The sequence below is a fragment of the Acanthisitta chloris genome, unplaced genomic scaffold (assembly GCF_000695815.1).
Source record: "Acanthisitta chloris isolate BGI_N310 unplaced genomic scaffold, ASM69581v1 scaffold22861, whole genome shotgun sequence".
NCBI lineage: Eukaryota > Metazoa > Chordata > Aves > Passeriformes > Acanthisittidae > Acanthisitta > Acanthisitta chloris.
Genome location: NW_008654787.1, coordinates 24,648 through 52,234, shown reverse-complemented (window position 1 = coordinate 52,234; position 27,587 = coordinate 24,648). Strand labels below are relative to the sequence as shown.

Sequence of the window (27,587 nt, the reverse complement as noted above, 5' to 3'; positions counted from 1 at the left end):
TTCAATTCACTCCTGATTCTGGACATCCAAACACATAATCAGTCTGATAATGTTATTAATTATCATTCAAGTGACAACCTTTGACACTGGCATGCTCCCACAACCTCCCTACTCCAACAACTCAAACAGAAAATTGTTGGCATGAAAACCCACAGTCTTATGAACAGAAATTGCAAATAAGCAGGCACTGAACATACAACGGGGAGTGAGCAAAATCCCCCTTCTCAGAGAGAAAGCAGAGGCTCACACGACAGCTCAGACACTTGACCCAAAATGAAATTCTGCACAACTTTGTCCCAAAACAGATAATTTACACCCCAAACAAAGATCTGTGGGGAGAAGAGGGTGGGGAAGGGAACCTAGCTAAAATTATACTGAGGCTGGAAACTGTTACAGCTCCATCACAGGAGATGGATGGTGTACTCATTAGAACAGAGCTTTATTTAGATGGACAGACAGAATCCTTATTAGAACTTTAGACTGAAAAGCTTGAATGTCAGGAAATGCAAAATTAGGATTCTGCAAATAAATGCTGACTTAGAGAAAAAAAAATACTTAGAGCTCCCTGTACAGATCCCACTGGAGACACTTAGGACAAATGCCATCACTCAGGAATGGCAATCTCCCATGCCAATCTAATTATTTAGATGGACAGACAGAATCCTTATTAGAACTTTAGACTGAAAAGCTTGAATGTCAGGAAATGCAAAATTAGGATTCTGCAAATAAATGCTGACTTAGAGAAAAAAAAATACTTAGAGCTCCCTGTACAGATCCCACTGGAGACACTTAGGACAAATGCCATCACTCAGGAATGGCAATCTCCCATGCCAATCTAACCCTTTAATTCTTGGAAATTTTTTTTAAGCCAGAGGAGATCCCTCTTCTTGGGCAAAGCGGTTTCCACTTGTGATATGATGCTCTCAGCTCCATCCCTGGCAGCACACTGAGCCCAGAAGGAAGAGAGGACTCAGGAGCCACTGTCTCCCACCACCCATTTGAGGGAAAGCCCATCCAGAAGAGGATGAGCTGATGTTGGAAACTCATTTCCAGCTGCACAGACCCCAAAAATTGTGATTCATCTGTTCTCTGCCCTTTCCTGTCTCATTCCCCATTCCCAGGCCCTCTGCTTTCTCCAGGGAAACTCAGGTATTTTGCAGTGATGGAAAGACAGCTTAATTATCTTGCATACAAAAAAGATGGTCATTGTTTTCTGTTTTACCTGAAAGCTAATGGATCTTGGGATACCCGACGTGGATGCTCAAAATCCCCTCTGGAGCCTTTCTGGTGATTTGTCGTCTCCTGGTTGCCTTTGGTGCACACCGATCTCTGCCGAGGTAATATGTGAGCTATTGCACACTAAAAGCAGATTTTTTTTGAGAGGAAGTGCGTGCACACACACATACACACCCACCCCCACCCAGGCACCCTCCACCCCCTCATCCTGCACCTTGCTCCAGTGTGCAGTGACCTAAGGAGGCTCTTCCCATCTCCCAGGCTTCGGTGGCTCAGGTAGCAAAGGCAAGGCAGGATTTGCTCCTGAGAGAGCAGAGCTCTGCATGGCATGGTCCTTGTACCTCATCCCAGGGTCATGGGAAAGGGCTGTGAGTGCTGCTGTCCCCCACTCTTTGCTGGGTCAGACCCAGACAGCTGGTGAGAGGGATATGCAGATGGAGCAGCCTCTCTCTGAGCCTCACCTGAGCTCCCTATTCTTCCTGCAGACAGCGATTCTCATTTGGCAGAGGGTCACACACGTCTCGTGGGCTTGTCCCCTTTGCCAGGGTCTAGGCCTCCACACGGAACTTTCTACTTGGGAAAACTTTCTGCTGGAAAATTTAAAAGAAAGTCTTGCATCTAACCTTCTAAATAAATAAAGATTTTTGTCTTTGGGTGTTTGGGGCTTTTGTTCCCAATGTGAATCCTGTTAAAATTTAGTTTTTCTTTCCCACAGCCTCACCCATAAATCATCAGGACAAAGTTTTCCGGTGAAACTTAAATGTTGTTTTTAGCTTGCAGCATGGGAAGGATGGCAGGCAACATGATGGTTGCAATTGCACAACCAGGAGATGATTACTCAGCAGGCAAGCACGACTCTCCCACAGACAGGTTTGCATACCTCTCACAGCACCTTCTAAGCAACTGACTCTGCCAGCTCCCAGCAAAGGAGGGAGCACCAAACAGAACACATTTCCTTGCCTTTGGAAAGGCACACAGGATCTATCCATCCATCTGTGGAATTGATGTCCACCACCACCAAGTACAGTCAGCCCACGGATCCTTCATGCTATAGGGTTCTCTTCTTCTCCCACACATGTACGAACACAGTTCTACCTTAAGAGGAATCCCAGCTCTTGGCTCGAGAAAACTCCTTCTTTTCCTCTTTAAGGATCCTCCTTTCACAGTAAGGATCCTCCAAATTTCCAAAAAAGTGGATAACAACAATACCACTGTGATCCCATCTGCACACAGCAATGGCACTGTAATGCATAGAGCATAAACCACCAAATTCCCACAGACAGCATCTGTCTTACTACAAACAATGGACCATTATCTTGTAAATAATTCTGATTAAGCTGCAGCATTTTCCCCAAACAAACAGTAGGGGAGCAGAGGGTGAGGATTTTTCTAGTGGGAGTGCCGGTTTTCTCCTTCCCCACCACTGACACTCAGTTTTTTATTCAACTGATTGGCCCCCTCCCCTCCCCACTCCGTCCCCCATGGCTTGGTTTTCATCTTCTGACCTTATCCTCCTGTCAATCATTTTGGCAACTAAAGAGGCAGCCGTCATGTTAATGGGATTCCCACCTCTGTCCTTTGGGAAAGCTTTTCTGGTTTGGTTTTTTTTTTTCTTTTCACCCCAATGTACAGTTATATAACAATTAGTGCCCACACCCACAAACCCTCCTGTTATTAAATGGTTCTCATGTCAGGGGATGGAACAATCAGCCACACTGCTGGGTGCTTGTTGGTGCTGGTCAGAGTTTGGGGGTGTCTGGTTGTGCTGGTGAAGCGTTGCAGTGCGTTTGACATCTGGATGAACGTGGCCATGGCAGCAGATTTTGCTGGGCAAAAGCTGCCACCCTCTTCAAACTCTCAGCAGGGAGAGCAGAGCCCTTGGCTGCTGGCACTGGGGACTGGGGCAGGGGCCTCTCCAGGCCCTGCCAGCAGGGCCCTGGCACCCCCAGGAGCAGCACCCTGCACTCCTCTGCACTCCTGCAGGACTGGCAGGCTGAACCATCAACAGGTCTAGCAGGATAATTTGAAAGGACTTAAAGGAAAACCAAGCGTGCAGACTGGAAAAAACATTGGCTGTGCAAAGGGAAAATGAAACCAGATATAGTTAGGACTAAGATGGCCTTTCTCCTAAGGTCCCCAAACTGATCTCTGTGGCAGCTATGAACTGAGGAGAGCCCTCAAGAAATCCTGAATTTCATCTTTAACCTGTTCATCTCAATGCACAGACCTTTTCTGTCATGTCTCTCTTGATAAATGTCACATTTCTATATGGCTGAAGTGTTGGTTTTCCATTCCTGCATCCTCTTAACTTGCATTGTTATACATATGACCAGTTTGGGACCAAATGCACCTTCTAGCTTGAATAAGGAACATAATTAATATAAAGTAAAAGAGCAAGGACTGATCTAGAATGGGACCATTGAAAAGCAGGGAATAAAAATTTTTACTTCCAAGTTGTGAACTGAACTCACTGCCATTCAATAAAAAAAATCCCCACAACAGCCAGTTGAACCTCCAGACTGGCAAGTGCGAGCAGCAACACTGGGACATGCCAAGCACTGTGGAGTCACTGAGCATCACACTGACTGAAAAGGAGAGGACAAACGGTGGCAGACAGAGTGGCAGGACCTTGGTCCTGACAAGGGCCTGCTCACACTGGCACAGGTCAGCAGGACCCTCAGGCTAGCAGTAGACTGGGGAGTGACCAGACACATTGCTGAGCCATCATCTGCCTCAGGCACTGGTGCCACACAACACAGCTGGGGGCAATGGCCAAAACCCAACACTAACCCAGCTGGCACTCCAAAGAGCCCTGAGGTCAAAATTCACGGATTTGGTGAAAAGACATTATGGCCAAAGAATGGCAAAGCTGCTGCAGAAGGCCCCGAGCACCAGTGCTGGGCATGAGCAGGGGCTAAACCAGGTGTAGGTGTTGGGTTCACTGGCTGCTCAGGAAGTCAGGCTCACCTATGCTGCTGGGGTGGGACGATGGGATATCCACACCCAACACGTATTTGCAAAGTGTGTTTATTTTCATCACTAAATTTTTATAGCTTTCTGTAGTTATATCTGAGAAAGAAGCATTTCTGCACTGAGAACTTATATAATGTTCTTCATCTTCAAAGTGCTTTACAAACATTCATTAATTAATTTATCTTCACAGCACTCCTACCAGGGAGACAAGTACTATTATTTTCCATTTCACAATGGAGAATGCAAAGCGTAAAACTTATTTTTTCCATGGTCAGTGAGGGAATCACAGGTAGACCTGCAGGAGGAGTGAGAGTTGCCAGCTTCTGAATTGGAGCTCCCCCTCCCCAAATCTGATTTAAAAGACCCGTGCTCTGCCAGAGTCACGGCAGATATCGGGATATGCCTTGGGTTTTTCCTTCAGTAAGAGATAATTAAGGAACAATTCCCTCTCTGATCCCCAGCATGGCATGCTATTTTCTACCCCACTGTTGCTCTGCAGCTGAACAATGGCTGTTCTATGCAGGGAACGGCACTACAGACGCTCCGGATCAGAGGAGATCAGCTTAGAGAAACTGCCTGGCCCGTCTCGCTCCGCAGACAATGGGCGGGCGAGGGGCCTGGGTGCAATGCCTGGCATGGGGGTGGCTTCAGGATCACCAGCTTGTAAATGGCACTGCTCTGGGCAGGGGCTCTGTTCCCTCAACTCCCTCGCATCCAGCATACCTATCTGGAAATTTTATGGAGTAGGAAAACTGCTGTGGTTTCCGCTATTTGGTCTCGATCCTAAGCGTAGTCCTTCTCCATTTGCGTGGGAGGGATGCACGGTGCTCCTAGTTCACCTCTGTAGTGCTGCTGTAAATAAACCTCTTTCCTGTCTGTTCCTTGCCAGCAAATGTGTGGCTGCTTCAAATGGCAATAACAGTTACTGCGAGCCTGAGAGGTTTGATTTCAAGGCATCTCAAAAACCAAAATTGTGACCGGGTCTTCTATGGAAGTGTTCGGATCAAACAACTTAAAGCAGCATCAGGGATGACAAACTGAGAAAAAGAAAAACCAAAGCTTAATTTTTTAAAATTCTGAGAAAGACAAGTTTCACCTGTTACAACCCTTCGTAGTGAAGACCTCGCCCTCCCTGATTTTTTTCCCCTCTAATTCATGTTTTGACAGCACTAAAAATGCATAAACCCTCAGATTTTCTAGGTAATTTCCTAGCTCAAAAAAAGACAACTTCATTAGCAAAGTATGCCATGGCATATTGCAGAAGACATGACCACGTCCTACTGGGGAAAGGGCCTGTACCTAGATTTTGCTTTGGAACAATCAGAACAATTGTTTAGCGATAAATGTTTTTTGCATATGACTCATCAACCCTTGAAAACAGGATTTCTTATATAATACAAGTGCTGACACAGCCTTCAGTTGAGTGGTGTGACTGCAGCTGTATAATTACAACTTTAGATTTGATGTTATGGACCTTAGGTTATGCCATTCAGACAAATGCTCTATTGTATTACAGAGATATTTTTTCCTTAGTCATATTGCCCACAGGACAATAAGGACTACATTCACAGCTCACTGCATAGAAGTTTAGGCATGTAACAGCCAGTGGTATAACACAAAATGAGATTATACCCTATGGGGGTTAAATGGATTCATAATTATCACTTTTTCTTGTCTTTTTTTTTTTTTTCTTCGCTCCTGGTTGATACTTTTTTTGGAAGTGCTCTCCAAATAAAAGGAAGAACAATCTCACACTGAGTCTGGATAAATGTTACAGTTGTCTCACAAATGCTGTATTATTTCTAGCCCTTCCAAAATAATATAATTGTCCTACTGCTGAACTACAGATTTTTCTCAGTATGACACAGAACACTAAAATGTCAGGTCCTGACTCATGGTGTTTTGGTGGAATAAATAAAAAGTACCAATATGCTATTCAGAACTGATGGCATTAATGAAGACATGACACCAGGAGACCTAGGCATGTTTTCCTTTAGCTCCCAGTGCACCAAAAAACAGGCCATCAGCTATGGGCCCTATCCTGGGAACACTTACCATGGACCTGGGTGACACTACTGGGACTGGCAAGGCTGGTCAGTTGTTATCCTATGTTTGCTTTACCTTGGGAGAACTGCACGTGGGTCTGAGGAGGAAGACTAGGCTCAGGATGCTTATCACACATTCTTCCCATAGGAAACCAAACCGAGAGTTCAGAGCTATCTGCAGTTTTGAAGACAGTGACTTCGTGTAAGGCTAGGCAAGATTAACCAAGAAAGATCACTCCCAGGCTGTCTGCTCCTGGTATTTCTCCACTGGGACAGGTGTTGCATGCCCATTACTCACTAAGCCTTTATTTCCAGCTGCAAGACTGGACCCAAGCATTGAGCCCACCCTGGCTGAGCACCCAGGCACTAATAGTTACACAGTTAACCCACCCACATTGCTCATTTTCAACCCAGTGGCATCCACAACAATTTGGGCTGGATTTTAACAGTGACAGAGGAGAAACAGGTCCCACATTCTCAAGGTATTTCATGTGACAGGAAACGAGTCTAATGCCCCCCCTTATATACCTGCCTAACCACACATGGCTCCATTCTAATGCCTCAGAAGATGACATTTATAATAAATATCATTTACAAGGCCAACGAGCAGCTTTGCAGAGTTTGCCTCTCAAAGCATCAAACAACTGTGGATCTCATGTGTGGTCTTTGGTCTGCCAAAAAGGTATGACAGTTTCTCAGAGAGTTTTCTTGAATGAATTAACAAAATGACTCAAAACTGCACTAATGGTTAACAGCTTTTTTTTATTAGCAACACTGAGATAAGTTATTGAAGCATTTTAGTATTGTTTTACATTCCATTCAGAAGTGACCTAACTTGTAACTCCATATACATTTAAAGATATAGTTTGACACTTATTCAGAAAGCAACAATTATTAAAACTTACATACCTTCATTACCAGGAAACCTTAATATATTTTCTAATTACTTCCAACAATACTCTATTCCAAAGCACATGATAACCCACTAGAAGTTTACACATTTCACTTCAATCACAGGTTTTAAATTGTGGATGTCAGAGTGCTGTTCATTGAATTTTACTGTCTTTCTTGGTTAATATTGGAAAACCTGGCACAATATATTAAGCTAGAAATATTGCTTAAAGAATATGAAAAAAGATAACTACAGTATTTTTTTTTTCCTGCTAGAGCATTACAAAATACAGGACCATTAAAAACTCAAATAGAAATGACAATAAATAACCTTAAAAATGTTAAGAGAATTTTCACTCATACTAAAGTCCATTCCCTAAGCTTGCCAAACACATAAATAACAGAACATATTCAGGACCTCTATTTTTGTACTATTATGATGGTTTGTTATATATTGTGGATGTATTGTGTATACATATATTAATGCTTACACTTAAGGTATATATTTTTTTTTCTTTGCTGAAACAATTAATAAGCCTCAGGTAATTATTTCTCCCTGGCACTACAGATGACTAGATAGGTGGGAGCAAACCTCTGAAATTCCAGGTATGCAATGCTGTGTACAACAAGATCATCTCTGCATCAAGATATCCTAAGTTCCTTAGATTACAAAGATGAATTTGGTTATTTGTTTCTGAAAGCCTGTAACGTAAAATTATAATTGCTGTCAAATTAATTGTTTAAAATTGGCCTCATAATAGGTATTAATCGTACACTTAGTTCTGACTTACAAGAATGTCTAAATTGCTTGTGTTTATGAGCAGTTATAGGAAATACTATACCTCAGACCCAAGAATGTATATTCCTCAACCGAAACACAAACCAGAGCATTGTCTCACTTTGGAAAGACCTGGAAACATCTCTATGCCTCTGCCTAATCCGAAATTAGAATTTAAATTTGACCTGGATATGACAAAAACAATAAGAATATATTGTTTGGGAGATGAAACTTCGAGTAAAATCATACAGCTCTAAGCTTACATCATTATTTTGTCTCTGCAAAGAAAAGAAAAGCCTTTCTGTGCTAGGGATTTGCCTTGGTGCCGCTGGCCACTGATGTCTGAAATCAAGGCACATACCAAGGCCTCCTTTTGCAAACACAATCCCCCTTTCAGATCTGGTGCTAGGAGGGACTGAATGCCTCCAGTCTCGCTGGGAATCAAAGGTACTCAGCTGTAGCAGATATTTTAGGGGTTAATTTCCAGAAACGTATACGGAATGGGAATGTTACACCACAATATGAAAAATGGTCAGAACTCAAAAGTTTTCCACAGTAAACAAAAAAAAGGTGATACTGAACTTATCACCGGAGTGATTTCTGGTACAACAAGGGACAATCAAATTAAGTTACAGGAATATAGCAAAGAAATTTAAAGTCAAATAAACAGAGGACCTGATTCTGCAATCCTTAGTCATGTAAGTAGTCCTACTCGTTGAGCACGAGGGATGCAAGACTGGGCCCTTAGCTTCTGCTTAGGAAGTCAGTGTTGATTCAGACAGTATCTTTTCTAGCCAAAAATATGCAGCAAAAGGAAAGTAACATAAACAAGGCTAAATGTCAACAGTGTTTGCAGACTTACAGACACCATCCATTTGTTTGTACTGAAATGACTAGCGAACCATTTGGCAAATACAATGCTATTCACAGACCAGCCCTTTTATCCAGCAGCACAAACTTCACTGGATCACTGGCATTCCCAGTTAATTAAAAGAAGGAAGCGAGCCATATGAGTTTGGGTTGAGATTGCCATGCAAATGGCACTGTGACATCCAAAGTGTGGCTGAAACCCAGGAGGGGCTGAGGTGCTGTTCAGAAGAACAGTTCAGACTCTAAAATCAGGCCTTGGACCTCTTAACTGAAGCTAAGAAATATCTTCAAAGGCACCATAATGGGGTAAAGAAAAGTCTACTGTAAAACTGCCATATCATCTCATTCTGCCTCGAAGGAAAAGAATATTCTGGTTACTCCTTCAGCTGCAGATCAGGACAAAGAGTTACTTCAGTGCATTACAAGATACATTAAAAGGGGAGGAATGCTACAATTTGCTGCAGTAAGATGACTTCCATTGCCTCATAGCTGTCCTAGAGCTCGGATATATCAGGCTCTGCTTCTGTTTTATAAGGATTTTATCATTTGTAAGAGCTGCAGTAAGGAGCCAAACGAAGCCACCAAAAAACCAACTAAAAATCTCTTTCCATGTTTCACATGTTGGTGGTAGTTCTGAAGGGGTTAGCATTAGGATCTTTTTGGTTTTGACACCTGTGGCAATAAGCAATTTGCAATAACTAAATTCACTATTTAAACATTGGGGTAGAGCCCTATAATTATGTGACAATAAAGCTGTAATAATCTGCCACAATTGATCTTCCCCTTGCCCAGCCCTCTTGTCTGCGCTGCAGTTCCACATTTGGAAGGTATTTCAGAAAGTTACAGTGCTGAACATTTTAATAACTCTGTGCAGTGCTGAACGCTTTCTGCTGCAAAGGAAACTGGAAGTGCTCAGCCCTTTGCAAGATCAGCACTCCAAAGCTGCATCAGAGGGGCCCTGCCCTGTTTCCATCCAGCCAAAGAAGTGATAATGGGGTGGAGCCTGTGCAGGAGAAAACAGCACTAATTGCAGAGGAAAGCAAGCATGAATGGAAGCAAATTAGATTTACAGAGACAACATAGAACTAATACTTCTGGACATCATTAAGTGTGGGTTCAATAGCACTAACCCATTAAGCAGCCAGCTAATGCCCAGGACTATCTCTGGCCAATAGTTCTGTAGCCCACCAGCTCTTCTTTGACAGCCTAAATACTTCCCAAGCAGAAAATGCAAGTAGGGAAATTTTGCCATCTTACTCACAGAGCAGAAAAATTGAAAGGGGAAGAGAGAAAGGAAACAGCCTTGTCATAAAGGGTCTTGTGCACAAATCACACGTAAATTAATGACCTGCAACAGGAGGTAGAACATTATTGAAATACAACTACACATGTATGTGGGAAGACAAGCAGAAAAAGAGAAGAGCATAAATGGAAAGGAAAACAAATCTTCCAAAACTTAAATACAAAGTTGGTCTAGAACCTCCAAGCTTAACTTCTCAAATCAGCAAGGGCTGTGAAAGCAGAGTAGATGGATGCCCAAGACAGCTCCCAAAACATGGAGCAATCCCCTCCACACTGGGCTACTGGCTGCCAAGCAGCAAGGAAAAAATCTTAGAAACTGTGTGGTAGCAAAGATTAACAAGACTGGCTCCTCAAGATAGTCACTTGAGACTCCAAAACTAAGTACAAGAGTTACTCTGAAATAATTAATGATCCTTTTTTCTCTCTTTCAGTTCATTCTTATTCTGCTATATAAGGAGAAATATTACAAAAATTTGTGATTTTTCTCAGCAGCATTTTGACATGAAAATTTCTTTATTAAGCAGTAATTATGGTTCTTTCCTAATTGTGTCTTTCATCCCTACAGCCTGAAGCATGATAGGAGCATAAATGAATTATGTGTACATCATCAATCTCTCTCATTCTACATCTAGGGAAACTGAGGACTGCTTCCCCATGTGTGGTGACTTCCCAAACAACAGTGTGAGTTGGTGGCATTCTCCTCTAGAAATTAAACCCTTTTTCTGCCAAGATTTGTGCTTAAAAACTGACCCACTACCTTCAGGTAAAATCTGCCAGCTAAAAATGCTCCACATGGATCACTGAAAAATCCCAGCTTGTTTTCAGGCAGCCAGAAATCTAACTCAATTAGCGTGGCCAGTCAAAGATGCAATCTCAGCTTACTGAAGCTGAGATATTTTATTTCCATTTTATTTCCTCTGTATTCTGACTGAGGAAGGAGAACCATGCCTTGCTGTCTGACTGTGCAAGGACTGTTATCAGATGGATCAGTGTTCTCTCTTGAGATGTCAACAACACACACATCATCAGCTGTAAAAAGAAAGGCAAATGTATGGAGTCTCCTCCCCAGATACAAAGGAACACAAGAATCAGGCCCTGGAATCGGATGCTGCAGGTTGGTCTCAAGTTTTGTGATCTCCCAGGCAGTAGGAGAGACAAAGGGCCCCAGGACTTTGGCCATGGGCTCTGTAGGGGAGGGAGGGAAGGCTAATAAATGAACAGGGTGCTCCTGATTGCTAATCTGCAAGCACAGAAACATCAGGTGAGATTCCCCACACTAGCATGCACAGATGGAGTGTGATTTCACAGTATAAATTGTCACTGAGAAAATGAAAACTCCCCCAAAACCACTACTTTCAAGTGGGTGGTGTCCAAGCCAACCAACCAAAAAAAAAAAAAAAATTACTGCCATGGGGCTTGTTCATACTCATCCATACAGCCACTTTTGCTGTGAGATACTGAGGCAAATAAAAGAATATATTTCAATAGTCAACCCTAATACTTATGTTCTGCAAACACTCAATAGAGTGTCAGTAAAGAATTTTTAAAAGCTATTTTTGGAGGGGGAGAAAGATGTACTCACACCGCATTTTTGATTCAAAAATGGCTGAAAAAGTAGAACAGACAAGCTCCTGTTGTTTCTTTTTTCCCTTCATACTTCAAGTCAAATCCATTATCACTGGGCAGAGCTTGTGAAAGGGATATGGTCTTTAAAATCATATAAACTCAAGCCGTCATAAAATGTCTGTTGAATTGATTGGAAGATGAAACAAAAAACTAATGGAAGTAACATGACCTCATTTCAATAATAATGTTAGAGAGGTTTTTTTTCTGTTGTTGTTTTAAAAATCTTATGTCTGGGAAAAAGCATGAAGATATTCTGTAGAAAGCAACTAACCTTAGTTTTCCAATTTTTTTACTTGTTTGTTTAGAGAGCAATTTCTCTGCTGTAATTTTTTTTTCTTTTTTTGCCCAACTGATTGTACTCCACAACTAGAGAGGAAGAAATTCAAGTAGGATTTTACCTGCTGCAAATTCAATCAACTATCAAAACTTTTCAATTCTGTCAATGCTGATTTTGAAGAATCTGGAAATATTTCCAACTATCAAAACTGGTTCTTAGTGCACTGAGACACAGAAGTTTGCAAGTAAGGCCACGTGGATACTTGGGCAGATATCGGGGTCAGTTTAAGTAATGACAATACTGTGAAGTCACAATGCTCTAAAGATACAAGTGAGATGAACTTTGTGTGTAGAAATCAGACCTTTTTATCAGATCAACACTTGGAAAAGCAGAGTGGGACCTGAGGAAGAGGTTATGGCCTTAAGCATATACACTCTGCTAATGAAGTCAAAAAAACCTCCCACTAACCATAAGTTAACCAGGGAACCACCCTCAAGGGTTTGCAGATTTAGGGTTTCATTACAATTTGTCAGGCTTTAAAACTGTTGATAATGTTTTCTTTCCTTTTTATAACTGGAATCCATTTTATTATGCATGTTCAGCTCTGACAATGAGTTTTCTGATTAGTTTGAAGGTTAAGTGAAACAAGCAATATTGAAGTTTTTTGTGTCCTTTGCTGACTCTGCTTTTTAAAGTGATACTGTTTTTCAAAGCATCTGCACACTAAAATCTCTTTCAAGCAAGAACTATGCTGAGAAAAGAGGAGATAAATCAGAAAAAGTCATCACTCTTGTTTCTTCCAAATAGATTTAACTTTCATTTTTGTAAATATGAGGTGTGTGATATGAGGAAATAAAACTGCAGTTTTGTAAATCAGAGACTAATAAAAAGGGTGGTTTTGTTTGTTTGGTGTGTTATTTTAATTACCTGGAGGCATATTCTTAACTAAGCAAATCAAAATTTGCACAACTGCTAGTTAGAATAGTGAAAATGGTTTGGGGCAACTACTGTATGGGTGACATTGAGCCAAACTCAAAAATTATAATTGGAAAAGAAAAAAAAAAAACGAGGGAAAGAAAAGGAAAAAAAAAAAAAGGCTCTTCACCACAGGTAGACACATTCCATGCACTTGGCCTTTGATTTTGTTAACGTTGTGGTAATTGAACACACCCCAATTCAAAGAAAGAAAGGGGGAAAAAAAAAAGAGAAAACAAGGTTTGCTTGGCAAAGCATCCAGTGTTTTTGTTGGGTTCTTACTTATATCAAAATACTGAAAAGTTTGCAAGTTACCATGTAAATTTTTAAAAACTTTTTCCTCCTTTGAGTATGCTAAAGCAGTAAGTATCCCCCTCAGATACCACTAGCACAGATAGTCTATATTGCTGCTACTCTAGTTTAAAAAGCAAGTTCTTTCTAAAATCCTGTATAAGTATGCATGCAGCACTGCTGATTTCAATGGAGTAGACCACATATAAGACTAGAATTTGGCCCACAGGGTTGAACATTTAAAAAAAAATGTATTACTAACAAACATGACTAAGTATATTTAAAGAGCAGCTTCATGATTCTGCACAAGTGTTTTCTGAAATGGTCTAAAAGAAGGTCTAAAACTTACCACACAAGTCAGGTCTCTTGATACATCCACTAGTTGCTGTGCTACTTGCAAGTCCATTAAAGGCTGCTAAGCCATCAGAGCTGTAAGCTCTTAGGACTGACAACATGTTCATCTGCTTCTCCAGGACCTGTGGTCCCTGAACTTGTTCGGGTTTCATCACTCCTTGTGCAGTTTCATGTGAGGAGAGAAGATTCTGACTGTGCCACTGCTTTTCTGAAGCTTGCTGCAGTGGTGATACGAGCCCTTGTGTTGGTTGTGAGGTGACTGCACTTTGTATATTGTCGCCTCCTTCACTGCTTTCTTTAGTTAGGGCAGACAACTGCTTATTCATAATATCTGGTTCTGTGTCAATGTCCTCATCTTCAATGTTTTCTTCCTTGGAAGATTCCATATCCTCAGATGAAGCTATGTCAGAAAGGTCATCAGTAGCACTTTTATTTACAGAGTCAGAGAGCAGAATATTTGAGTCATCTTCGGATTGTGTTTTTATTTCGGATTCATTACTGGTGCAAGAATTTTGTGTTCCTGTGCCAATAACACCAGGATAAACACCGAACTGCTTATAGAAGTCTGTTGTAAAATTACAAAAAGTGGATTCCATGTGGCTGGGCCAGGCAGTGCTCTTTTGCTCTCCCAGGGTCTCTTTGTTTTGTCCTTGGGTCATTTTCTCAGAAGCTGAGTCCAGCTGGCTCAGCATGTTTGAAACTCCTGCCTCCTTGCTGGTCTGCACAGAAGAGGGGAGTAAGCTCACTTTATTCACCGAGGCTGAAGCTTCTCTAGACTGGTCTTTGTTGTTGCCTACGATGTTGTCTTTACGTTTAGCCTTGCCCAAGTGATTGGCCTGGAGGTGCAGAGCCATGAGTTCCATAGATGAAGTTGTAAAGGAACAAAATAAGCAGCCGTGCCAAGCAATATTGTCTTGCACAGTGACAGATGACCCTGGGAGGGAAGTTGCATCTGGCCTGACGGACAAGTCAAGAGGTTCATATTGTGACTTTTCTGTTTTTCGCTGGGAGGACTTGCTATTTATCTTTTCCTCACTCCCATCTGAGCCCAGAGCTTTTGCTGAAAGTGGATCTGAGAGAGCTTTATCCTTCATTTCTTTCTCTTTCTTCAAAGAACTTAGGACAAAGCTGTCCATAAAAGCTTGCAAAGACCCTTGAAAATTCACACCGTTCCCAACCATGCTCTGGTAAGCACGGCCGAGTTCAGAGAAGTGTGTTCCTTTGGAAGAGATGTCTGAACCCTTCATGTTTTCTGAAGATACTTCAGATGACATGCCAGCTGCTTGTCCTTGCTGATCTCCAGAAGACAGCATTCCTGACGTCCACTGCTGCGAGACCATGCCACTTCGGAAATCCAGACCAGGGAGTCCCTTGAAGGCTCCTCTCAATATATCTGGTCTAATAAACACAGAACTTTTACTTGATGCCTCATCTTTGTGTTCTTGACTTGCAGCCTGCCCAGAGAGTGGTCCTGCTCCGTTCTGTCGCTCCCGGTGGTGCCGTTCCAGGTGGTATTTGAGAGATGCAGACTGAGTACCAGCATAATCACAATGTGGACACTTGTAAGGCTTCTCACCTACAGATATGGATAAGGAGAAAAAATATAAAGAGAGTTAACTGTACTTTGGAGTATGGAGTGAAGAAAAAAAAAAAAATCAACATTAGCTGCTTAAAACCAAGGAGGTCTTAGAACTAATAATTCATTTTTTAAAAAGAAATGCCTTTAATTGAAGACTAATTCATAACTGAACATTTCTAAAATGGGTTTCCAGAATGTGGGGCTATTCAGGAATGACATGGTATCTACACACAATTAGCCATCCTTTTCTTAATCTAACATGTAGAAAACTGTTGTAGAATTAAAAGCTATGATTATGAAAATGAAGCATAACAATTTCAACCACAGTAATCATTAAAAGTACAAGTTTAAAAAAAAGGGAGACAAAGAATGTAACAAATGGATGGTTGCAATATTTTGTGTATACAATTGCTCTAAAATTTGTTTAAATTATACACATGGAAACCATTTTTAAACCTAAAAATTTTATGGCAGTGTTACGCAAGACTGAAATGAATGATTTAAGTCTTGCTCTGCAGTAAATCATGGATATAATTAGCAAATGGCATACTGCACAAGTAATTTATCATTATTTGGAGGGCACCATTCCAGAAGGATTCAAAGATCTACAGACCTACTGCATTGTTTCTAAATAAAGAACCATAAATACAGATTCTATAAAATATTAATATCGTTACACTACACTATGATTGCAGCATGTAAGAACATATAGTTAAAATAAAAAGGAGTCAATAAAATAAAAGAAATCGAGTAATAAAAAGTGCAAAATATATTTAGTTTCTGTGTTTGAAATTAGCATTATCTACTGGTTTTTGCAGTCCTTTAATTTTGTGCTAATGACATTTCTAATGCTCAAGTAGTAAAGTGAGTAATTTACCTACCATAAGTGCTTTTCTAGGTTCAGCTTGAATAGAGTTTTAGAACATATAAGATGATTTTCACATGAAATAAATAAGTATTTGAAGGCCACGCTGAACTTTTATGGTTTTTTCAATACTTTAAAAGAGGTAGAAGATGTTGCATATATCACAAATATCCACATATGGTCATAAAGACATAGCCAAAAAGAATGTCCATCTAAGCAAAGGCACATCTCAAATTTTGCAGAGCACTTGTTAGCAACACAGAGTTCCTTGTAAAGGAAGAAATATGGAAATCCTCAGTAAAAGGGACAAGAATCTGAAAGACTTGCAAGCTGTTGTATTGGCAATTGCTTCTATGAGGGAGCTCCACAAGAAGAAGAAACTGTTTTCTCTAGGTAGCTTTTAATTTTCCTAAGTGACACCAAAGACAAAGGAAAGCCTCTCCAAATGGTATAATGGAAATATTTGTTTTGAAAACTTCCTCCGCAGTAAAAATGCTGCATAATCTTATGTAGTTCACCAAAGCAGCTGGAATGTTATCCATTTTCAAATAGCCCCAAAATCTGCTAAAAACAAAATTGAAAGGTTTTCAAAGTTGTTATTTAAGCTACAGGCTCAGCGGAAGGGCTGGTAAATACTGGGGAAGCTGCTCCTCACTGATGGTAGGAATTCAGTAATGAGATGTGAGCTGGAACACTCCAGTGACCATGGAGAGCTGCACGAGGAGGCTGAGTGACCATGAGCAGCAGATGTGGTGCAATTCAGACAGGCCTGAAGTAAATTACAAGCAGTTGAAATTCTAAATCCATAATGTAATCCTAAAGCTAAATGGTGAGACATGAGAGCTTTACCTCACCCACATTAATCGACCTTTTTGGAGGAGAAAAGTGCAGCACCTCAAACAAGAGGTGCAGCAGAGGAAGAGGTAGTAATTAGCACGGGTCATGCTTTAGCAGGTCCACACAGCTGAACAGAGGAAATCAGGTTTCAACATTTCAGTGCAACTTCTGAGTCTTTCACAATCACCTGATTAAGCTCTGGTGCTCCAGTGATGAGGAGTTAGGGCTGTGTTTCAGTGGGACTTTTTTTTCTGAAGTGCAAGTCTCATGAGCCTGAGATGGATCACAGGTTCCCTGGTCTCAGGTGGACACCTGAGCACACACAACACTCATCACAGGCATTTGAGGGTAGGCACAAGGGGACAGAAGACACTGTCTGTCTATTTGTGTTTCTGCAGGGCTGTGTGGGAGTGTGCAAACTCTGACAGCTGTGCTGCCAGCCAGGCCATGGGCAAATGCTAATGTTGGTTTTACAGCATCTACATACTGCAATATTTTGGAGCCACTTTCAGTTATTCCAATGTGTGTCCCACCAGACACTGTCAGCAGTCACTAGGGACCTCTGACATACCCTAGCTGTTTGCTAAAGTATTGCTGAGTAATGAGACTGGTGAAAAACAAGTACCAGACTCTACAGGGTTAAACGTTCTCACTTTGGAATTTTTACTCCTCTCAGTTGAAAAGCTCTTCCTCAGCATTCCCTATGCCTTTACGGAAATCTTTAACACAATTATATTGAGCACTTCCTTTTATTCTAATGATAGTTCAGTGTGTGTTTGCACTGCACATCGAGTGGCACCATTAAAAAGTGTCCCAGCATTGCAGGCACTATGTCAACTGCTGCAGGGAGATGTTTGCAATGTAGTCTGCACTGATGCTGCTAAAAACATGCAGAAGCTGTTCAAAGCAGTAAGTATATGCAAAAAAAATGGGTATAAGTGGCTAAGCTGTTCAAAGCAGTAAGTATATGCAAAAAATGGGTAGAAGCGAGTTAAAATATGTTAACTAGAGGAAATGCTAGTACTATTTTGTACTTCTAAAGTACCTTCAGTCCAAAGCCCTGGGCACAACATACTCTTTGCTAAGCCTTGAAGTCATTCCATTTTCTGCTTTAAGGCCTCTCCACTGAGTGAGCTTCCTGTCAGCAGAGTTCAAAGCAGTAAGTATATGCAAAAAATGGGTAGAAGCGAGTTAAAATATGTTAACTAGAGGAAATGCTAGTACTATTTTGTACTTCTAAAGTACCTTCAGTCCAAAGCCCTGGGCACAACATACTCTTTGCTAAGCCTTGAAGTCATTCCATTTTCTGCTTTAAGGCCTCTCCACTGAGTGAGCTTCCTGTCAGCAGAGGAGATTGGGACACAGCTCACCACCAACGCCATAAGCATTGGACTGTAAGAAGACACTGACTGAGACAGTGTGATAAAAGGTTCAAATCTCTCCTTGCCTTGGTGCACTGCCTCTGTGGTGCTCCCACCTCTTGCATGGCTAGAAATGAGATCTAAAGCTGAAGGTCTGAAATTGGACTCAACATTTAGCAACACACTGTGCCACCTTTTACAATACAGGCCTGGCCAAATAACATTGTTCAAAGGGAACTATTCAAACCCTCTTTCTTCTCTTCCAGATCCAAATATTGGCAGTGGTTAGTTTACTTCAAAGCAGTTCTTAACTGCTGCTATTTTGAGGGCAGGCATTGGGAGATGGGAGTAGGATGGAGTCAATCATCTTTGAATCTTTTTAATTTAGCCTGTCAGTATTTCCTAAATTCCATAATTGTGCAGTTGTTTAGATGCTATTTCATCTATTCATATTAACAACCAGCTACACCCTGTGTAAGTCCCTGCACAAATGACAAAACAGAGTTATAAGCTGCTGTGGGAAAAATCCCAGTCTAACCTCAAACCAAGCCAGTCTCAATGGAAAACCCAAAGGATCCCTAATTTTCAGGACTCTATCAGCAAATGCAATAGTATATGTCCAAAGAATACTGCAGGGGACAGGAGAGGTAGGCTATGATTTTTGCTGGACGACAACCTGTTTGCGTCTCATACTTTGAGGAAAGGTTTCAGAGAATTCATCCTAGTGTCATGACTACCCTGGTATTATTGCCAAGAGCAGTGTCTGGATGAGCTATTTAACACTTAATATCAGTTCACATAAATTAATGTTGCCATGTAGGAGTGAGGGAACATGACTTTTTCAAAATAATATTCTGCATTTCATATCCAAGGGTCATTTTTCATTGTTCACAGAGGCAATGGCCATCCTGATCTTACTAATTCCCTGGCCCTGTTTGCATCCCTGCAAACCTTTTTACAATTAAGTAGGATGAGAGAATATTCCAGTGTGTCCAATTGTTAAAGAAAAAATGTTGTAGGGAGTAACTTCTCTTGCAACATAATCACAGTTCTGATCTACCTACTGCTCTGGTTTACAAGACACAAGACATCTCACAGGAACTATTTTATATCAGGATAAAGTAAAACAATAAAAATTCAATGCTGCTTGTAAAATCTGCACAAAAGCTTGGTAGATAACTGGAAACAGACATGTTGCCCAGTAGAAACAGGTCTATTTGTACAGGAGGTTGTATAAACAACACAGATGTAAAACTATGCAGGCTGTCACCAGTTCTGCTCAGAACTCAATCTGACTGTACCAGCCACAGGAACTGCTACAAACTGTGTAAGGAGACCACAGCCAGATCACAACTAGATTTACAGATCTGAAGGCCAGAAAGGACAATTGTGATCATCTAGTCATACCTGTTCTACAACACAGGCCAAATGACATGATAGCTCCAGCATCAGAGCACAACTGCCATTTGAAACGAAACTTGTTCTAGTGTAAACATATTCTGTCTCAACAACAGCAATGAGGAAGACTTCCATGTGTTCCTAGATAAACTCTCTGATTTAGTATTTCCACTGCTCAAAATGTGTGCCTTTTTTCTAGCTTGAATTTTTCTAGTGTCTGCTTCCTACTGCTGCACATTGCTACATTTTTATCTGCTAGACTGGACAGATTTTTTTACATAAAAAAATATTCTCTTTCCTAAGGAAGGCAGCAAACCAATCACCTCTAAACCTTCCCTCATCCTTGAGTGGAATACCCTTCCCGATTTGTCAGCATCCTTTTAAATTATGGGCACCCAGTAAAGCTTTGATGAAATTTCAACTTGATAGTAATTTTATACAGTCCAAGACTGTGTTTACATCCATAGTTATAGCAATCAACTAACAGCTCATATTCTGTTGCTTCTCTACCACAATCCCAGGCCCAGTTCATCACCGCCTCTAGCATTTGTTCCTTTACATTTTGCTGATTTAAAATTCATATTTTGAAAAGAGCCCACTTGACTAAGTGACTAATCAGTGCCTCCCCATGATTTTTAGCATCTTACCATTTTTGTGCCATTGGTAAATTTTATCAACAGTGATTTTATATAGTCTCCCAAATAATGATGAAATACCAAATAGATGGGAGCTGAAAACGCTGCTGTGGAACTGCCAGTTTATGTGCCATTTCATCTCTGTATACTGGATTTTGGGGGTTTTTGGGATTGTCACACAGAACAAGCTACTTTCATGAGGCTTTGAGAGAAAGTAAGAGACTCGATAAAACTTTCGCAAAAAGAAAATTGAATTAACTATGCTACCAAATTTTAATTAGTTAACAAATTTAGTCTGCAATTTTAGCCCAAACTTATGTCAGAGTTGTTCATTTATAATTTCATGGTCTTTATATTCTTTTTTTTTGGATTTACTAGAATAGCCAGAGATTTTTTTCTACTACAAGCGCTCTGGAACTTGTTCTGTGTTTCAAGACTTGCTTCTTTTAAAAACGAACATTAATGATTTGGAGAGCTCTTCAGCCAGAGGTTTTAAGACTTTATCTAGAAGTTATCCAGTCTCATTCATCCTAAAAAATATGAAAATGTACTGGGCTACAGCATAACAGCCTCATTACTTAATGGCAGCAGAACTGTGTGATTGGAAAATGCTTCTAAAAACCATCATGCTGCTTTCAGAGAACAGGAGAGTTTTAGTCCACTGTATCATGGTTGATAATTTCTTATCATTTCTTGTCCAGTATTAGCAAGATACCAATTGTTTAACCGGCCAGATGGACAGTATTTTACCCTATTCTCCATAACCCTCATAGCCACATACATATTTTTAGTATTGCTTTTACTTTCCCTTATCAAATTTCCACATTGCTTAAATAACTAGTTATATGTAGCACTGGGAACTTCATTCATTTTTCTTACTTAACATGCAGCTTCTTAAAAATCTGTCCTGAACCCTACACTGCCCTTCCCCACTGTATTCCCTTTCCTTTTTAAATCAGATTTCATGAGGAGTTTGTGGAGCCCAAGGACCCCAACACCCACTGCCTGGGGGCAGCAATGGGCTCTGCCACTCACTCAGGGACATTGAGTTGCCATTCCATCTTCCACCCTTCTAAACGAGCTACAGTTTGCTTTCCTGCAAAGCAAATGAAATCAAACATCTTCTAATCCCAGAGAATGCTGCTTAATGAGAATATTGAAAACATTTGCCAGCGTTTTTTATTTTACCATTGAAACAGTTATTGATAACCTATTTTATCCATTGTGCAGCAGATATTTTAGAAATGAATTGCTGTATGGTTTAATTAGTTCATTATTATGCCTATTCTTACACGGTAATTTCTTTTATCATTCTAATCATTCACTTCACACTTTTTAAACCAAATGGAATATCAAAGGTTCTGGAGGATTATTTTTGGATCCTGCACATGTTTCACCACACAATTAATCTGTTTGTCAGAAATACTAGTTAACTTTGTCTCTTTACTACTTTCCTTTACTATTGATTTTTTTTCTCTATTATAGAAGACAAAACTACCCCTACCCTGTAAAGGACAGACTTGTGATGCTTTTGCCTAATTTTATTACAGATTTTTCAATTGTGCACTGAGCATCGCTATAAAATATTTTAATTTTTGTAAAGTTTTATAATTGAATATTTGCCTTTATTTATACCTCGCCTGCAATATTTATTTAGTCTTCTTACATGTCTTTACATAGTTAAAATGCAGGGAGATAAATATGGTTGTTACTTTGCAGGGAAGATTCAGTACATTAATATAAACTGTACTCTAATTCCCCCAAAGCATATATATACGTTGTAAACCTGAAGACTTTTTACACAGCTGCTTATTGCTAAACAGTGCCTTGTCCAGAAGGGGACAATCTGTGTCTCTAATTGCTGTCACTGAAGCTGAGATTCATTATGTGACTTTCCCATTAAAATGTGAGCATTAATTTGTATAATGAAATATCACCCACTGCAGTGTTCATTAGCCATGCCCTACTGTATACTGCACATTGTTAGCTACCTAGAAACTGTAGTTAATTTCACTAATGGATATTTCCCTACTTAGTGTTTGGTAGGAAATTTATACTGTAACATTACCTCTTAAACTTTTAAGGAAATTTAAATTCAATCAATTATTTTCGACAAAAGTTTGGGATGTCATTAAGACAGCGGAAAAGGCAAGCTGCACCGTGTCAAGGATGGGAAATCTGGAGAAATCTAGAGAAATGAAAAGTCCCTTTTAGTTCATCTTAGAAATGTAAGAATAAAGAATGTTCAATACCAAAATTGTCTCCTCTTGGAGCACACATACCCATTTCCCTTAATTATTCATATTGCTCATCCCACTACAAGCGCCTTCAGAGAATGGCAACAGGCAGTCTTTTTTTAGGAAGGAAATGTGAATTGAATTCATTTAAAACAGCACCATTTTGACTGTATTTCATCAGCTCATCTAAGCAAGGTTTAAAATTGGCTACTCACATATCCAAGGGAAAATGCAGCCACACTGGTAATGTATATAATACATCTAATAAGTGCAGGATGTGTATCACACGTATCGTAACCTGCTCTCAGTCAATGGGCACAGCCCTGCCAGATTTTCTCTTCCTATTCATCTCTTTCTTAGGTTTCTTCTGTTTAGCAGAATCCAAACTATCTTCAGGGCTTTCCTTTGCTGGCACACATCATTTTTTTCTGTTGCTCAAGGGATTTAACTGTGCCTGTCATACTGGGAATATACCTGAGCACCTAATGACCACACAACCCAAACTGGTCTACATCTGCAGTAGCTTCTCAATGCCTAGTGCAAGGTGCAAAGAGGTGCCAGGGCCAGTCTGAAAACAGCTCCTACATTCTCAATGCCTAGTGCAAGGTGCAAAGAGTTGCTAGAACCAGTCTGAAAACAGCTCCTACATCATGTGTCACCTGCCAAAGGTAGAACATAAGAAATCTTAATTTTTTGCACTTAACTCTTTCTGTGCCATCCAATGCCCTAGTAAAAGTACTAAAAAGTAAACCCCACAGCCATTGATTTGATGTCAAGGGGATTGGAAAGGCTCAAGAACATCAAGATGCTCAGCTCCCTGAATGAAGGAACCTTAAGTTGCTGCTGCCAGAGGGGAAAATTGAAAACTCCAGAAGCATCTGCATATGGCACATTATGGGTCCGAGGCTGAGCCTCTCTAAGCTTTCTGTGTTATGACCTGAGAAATATTATATATTATTGTATAACCAGGAAGCTGAACCACAAAATGGGCAGGTCACCCACACGTCTGCTGTGCACAGATATGCTTTGCCCTTGTCTCTGCATCTCTTCCACTCTCTCTGTGAGCTGAAGCAGGTAGCTCTGAAGAAGCAGGACACAGCCCATCTCTGTCCACTATCAGCATAAGGAGCCCATGTAAGAGGGAAGGAAAAGTTCTGTCTGTCCTCTCTAAGCCCCAAGGCTCTGAAGCATTTTGGCCTGAAAGTCCTTCCTCTTTGCTTTTAGGGTCGTACTAGGGAAGTGTCTCATCCATCATGCATTTTTAGAGCAAGAAAGAGGAGATGATTTCATGTAATTATGCCCTTTTCCTCTTATCATATGGGAACAATCAGAAATCATATCTTACTATCTTCCCCTTAAAGCTCTTCCTGGCTGAATATCATTGACTCAGATAAGAGGAGAAATCCTCTACATTTGTGTGTTGGGACACAACTGAGCGTGCTAAATAAAACCTTGATTTGTTCTTTTTTCCTTCAGCAGCTTATTATATCATAGCAAACTACACAGAAACTGAGACTCAGCGTGGAGAAGGTCGCAACCATGAAATATCCAACGGCAAAAAAGAAGCAACCCAAACCACTAGCTAATTCTTCAGAAACAGAGCACAGTTTCCTCCTCTTGTGGAGGATTAAGCTGCTTCTGTAGCTTTTTTGGGCCAATTGCCACAGAATCACCTCCTGGCTGGATCAGACTTTGGGTCTTGTCTTGGCATGTGTACCAAACCAACCTATTTGTGTGCCTCCAAACACACAGATGTTCGAAGGAACCTGACTTCTGCTGAACTGCTTGAGCTCATCTCTAACAAACAGGTGCTGTGAGAACAAGAACAGTAATTGAGTTAATGTAGTGGAGAAATACAGTAAAGTGTTTTTTATCAGTCAGTTATATGATCCAGGCATATAATAAAGACAGAGTGTGACATAAAAGGCAAGAAACTGTCCCTGATAAGTATGAGCTACCCAATATTTGTTTAATAACTGGTATCTATTACATCATTTCCATTTGCTGCAGAGCAACTTAATTTTTATTTAATAACTCTAGTAATTTGCCAATTTACATTTTTATATTATTTATTAGGATGATTTCCAATATGTAAAACATTGTTTCATTTAAAAATACTCTTGTCTTTATTTACAAATACTTTGTTCTCGACCTAGTGGAAATTGATCTTTATCTATTTTAAAATGATAATGATTTTAAAATATATTACAAATGTTGTTTCAATAGTTGTTTTTTTCTGGGGTTTTTTTCTTACTTTGTTATGTTATGCACAGTTTATTCTTTCTTGTTTTAATTTTGTTTAGTCAGTTTTAATATGCAAGTTTTATAGAATATTTCCATTGTAATTAATTTACTTTCCATTAGTTCTAAGGCACAAATACCAAACATGTAATCACTGCCATCTTTAACATAAGAACAAAGTGATTACTATAAAATAAAACCAAATGAAGAGATGAGTAACCTCAGGTTATTTTAAAGAAATGTTAAACTGTTTAAACTCCATAGTTATAAGATTATTTTCCAATAAAATAACTACCATTTCTTTGCTTTTGCTGCATTAGAGAGCACATAAATAGGGTTCTGTTTCTTCTCCCCCACCCCTCAAAGTCCAACTCACAGAAAAGAATATTCCTGCCCTAAATAGTTTGCAATCCAATCAGACAGAAGTACAAATTTTTAAATTCAAATCGAACCAGTGTGGCATATTCCTATTCCACAATGCAAGGAAAGGAGAACAAAAATACAGTGAACAAGTTTTCCCATCTCGACGATAGTATTTTTTTTTTTCAGTAATTTTCATTTTCAGTTTTTCAAATTCAGGCCTCATATTTGCAAACCCAACATTCAGTATTACATCTGCGGTTCAAAAGTAAAATGACTCCACAGTTATGGTGCCCAATATGTTTGTTTCAAAAAAGAAGTATCCCAAATCTCATTTTACGTACTTTCCCAAAGCCTACTGTGACAATTAACCCTTGGAAGAAAACAGTGTCATATTTATTTATTGGTGAGACACTGTCCCAGGTTGCCCAGGGACGTGGTGGCTGCCCCAACCCTGGTGGTGTTCAATCCAGGCTGGATGAGCCTTGAGCAACCTGAGCTAGTGAGGAGGTGTCCCTGCCCAGGGCAGGGGTTGGGACTGGATGGTCTGTAAGGTCCATTCCAACCCTCAAATTCTATGATTCTATTTCTAGTGATGTGAACAGAAATCCAACATTGTATGTCAGATTTTAATTGTGGATGGAGAGAGTCTTCTTAAACACATATTGTGTCTCTACATGAACCTTACCATGCACATGTGTAGTTTCAAGTAATCAAGTTATTATAATTTCAGTGGAGTGGCTATAATTTCCTAGCATTGATATCAGTCCTCCAATGAGAGACATACCAAAATAAAGTGAGGATCCAGACCAGCAGAAAACTTCTGTAGGGTAGAATGCTGTGATTGTTACTGAAATAAAATATGGCAAGTTTTACCATGGTGCAAAGCATGATAAGTTTTACCACTTATAAGTACTAAGGCGTGTGAGTTCTAGTACAAAAAAAACACAAAAAAAAGCAGATCCATGAAGCTGATGTATACGTATGAACAGCGAGAGGTTAAAAATGAGCATGCTAAATGGAACAAAAATAGTAACTGAGAAAAACATACAGAATCCCTAAGCAGATGCTAAGGAAGGCCTTTGAAGCAGTTAGTATAACTAAGTCTGAAACCAATAGGCTTATGCCTATTGAAGGACAAGGGTAATTGAAGGAAACAGTGATGAAGCAGGGAAGGAGACAGAAATAACCTCAACTGGGAAAAGATGATTCTATTAAAGTGGTCTTTATCCAACAACACATTCCTTGTGCTTTTATTTAAGACTGTCATACATCTTTCTCAAAAGACTTTCTCCAACTAATAAGTCCCAATCTACGCTGGGAATTAAGGCTGCTAGACACATTATGTTCACCCCCACACACATACGGCATGTGCCGACGGCGCTCGCTCCGCTCACCTGTATGTATTCTCAAGTGGACCTTTAAGTGGTGGGATGTTCGGAAAGTTTTTCCACAATATGGGCAGTCTTTCATGGCAGAACCAAGGCTCCTGTCTCTCAGTAAAGCTGGTTGCTGGACTCCTACAGATCTCCCAGCTTCTTCTCCAATGTCTGCAACACAGAAACGTTCTCACATCACTTCAGCACGTGTCAGAAGTTGTTCTCGCTAAAACTGCTAACACAACACAAAGTTAAACATGTCAATACTACACCTGTCTATTTCATTCTTTAAATCTGACAGAATGCTGACAATTCATGTATTTTCTTGTTATTGTCTTAAATTATTTCATCTTTCCTATCATCATTTTAAGCAGCATATGGTACCTTTATATTCAACTGAATTATACAAGAAAAGAAACAGCTGTGTCAGCAGCTGGTTTGATTTCTTCTTTTGCTTGGTTCCTATTAATTTTTTCCCCCAAAAGTTTGAGATTGTTGTTTTGTTGCATCTATTTAAATTATAAGCGTTGTGAAAGTCTGTATGCTTTTTTTAGAGCGAAAAAGTTTGCACCGGTGTATTTAAAACTCCTAAGACACAGAATTGCAGTGACAGGGGTGGCCAACAGCAGTGACAATGCATGCAAAGCTAACCAACCTCCTCCTGCAGCATTTCACCACTGGAATTACAACAGACACCCTGGTGAGTGACCTAGTATCATGGGAAAAGCAATGAACAAAATTGGTCAGATGAGGGGGAATTTCTTCCCCCTCTCACCCACAGCTCTTGTATTTTCTCCTTCACAGTTACACTTACTCTTTGCATCATAATACAGTGGGTGAGACTCCAGGACACCTCTTCTCTCTCCTGATATAAAGCAACAGTAATTTTCAGCCATCTTCAATAAGCTACTTTTATCCAAGCAAGCTATGAACAAAATAACTTACAAAAGACTGACATAAGAATCACAAAGCGGGAGGGCATTTTTCCAAAGTCGTTATTCAAATCACACAAGATCATCTTATACCTCCAGGGTCACATAATATCACAGGTATGTATCAGTTCACGATTTCACCAAC

At 40.2% G+C, this 27,587-nt stretch overlaps 1 protein-coding gene across 1 annotated transcript; it reads right to left on the bottom strand.

Moving 5' to 3' along the window:
• Window positions 1–1,261: 1,261 nt before the first annotated feature.
• LOC103810764 (zinc finger protein 536-like) lies at window positions 1,262–27,406 on the bottom strand. The gene is made up of 4 exons (XM_009083682.1): window positions 27,325–27,406; window positions 26,529–26,681; window positions 13,614–15,194; window positions 1,262–1,329 (listed from the first exon to the last, which is right to left on the bottom strand). The coding sequence occupies exons 1-4, from the start codon at window positions 27,404–27,406 to the stop codon at window positions 1,262–1,264; spliced, it is 1,884 nt and encodes a 627-aa protein (XP_009081930.1).
• Between the last annotated feature and the right edge of the window lie 181 nt (window positions 27,407–27,587).

What these genes read in the sequence shown, in the direction of transcription:
- LOC103810764 (XM_009083682.1), bottom strand. Translation starts at nt 27,406, where the DNA reads ATGGCTGAAAATTACTGTTGCTTTATATCAGGAGAGAGAAGAGGTGTC. An exon ending in ACTGTATTATGATGCAAAGA is followed by an intron (nt 26,682 to 27,324) that starts GTAAGTGTAACT and finishes TCTGTGTTGCAG; the next exon opens with ACATTGGAGAAGAAGCTGGG. An exon ending in CCACTTGAGAATACATACAG is followed by an intron (nt 15,195 to 26,528) that starts GTGAGCGGAGCG and finishes CCATATCTGTAG; the next exon opens with GTGAGAAGCCTTACAAGTGT.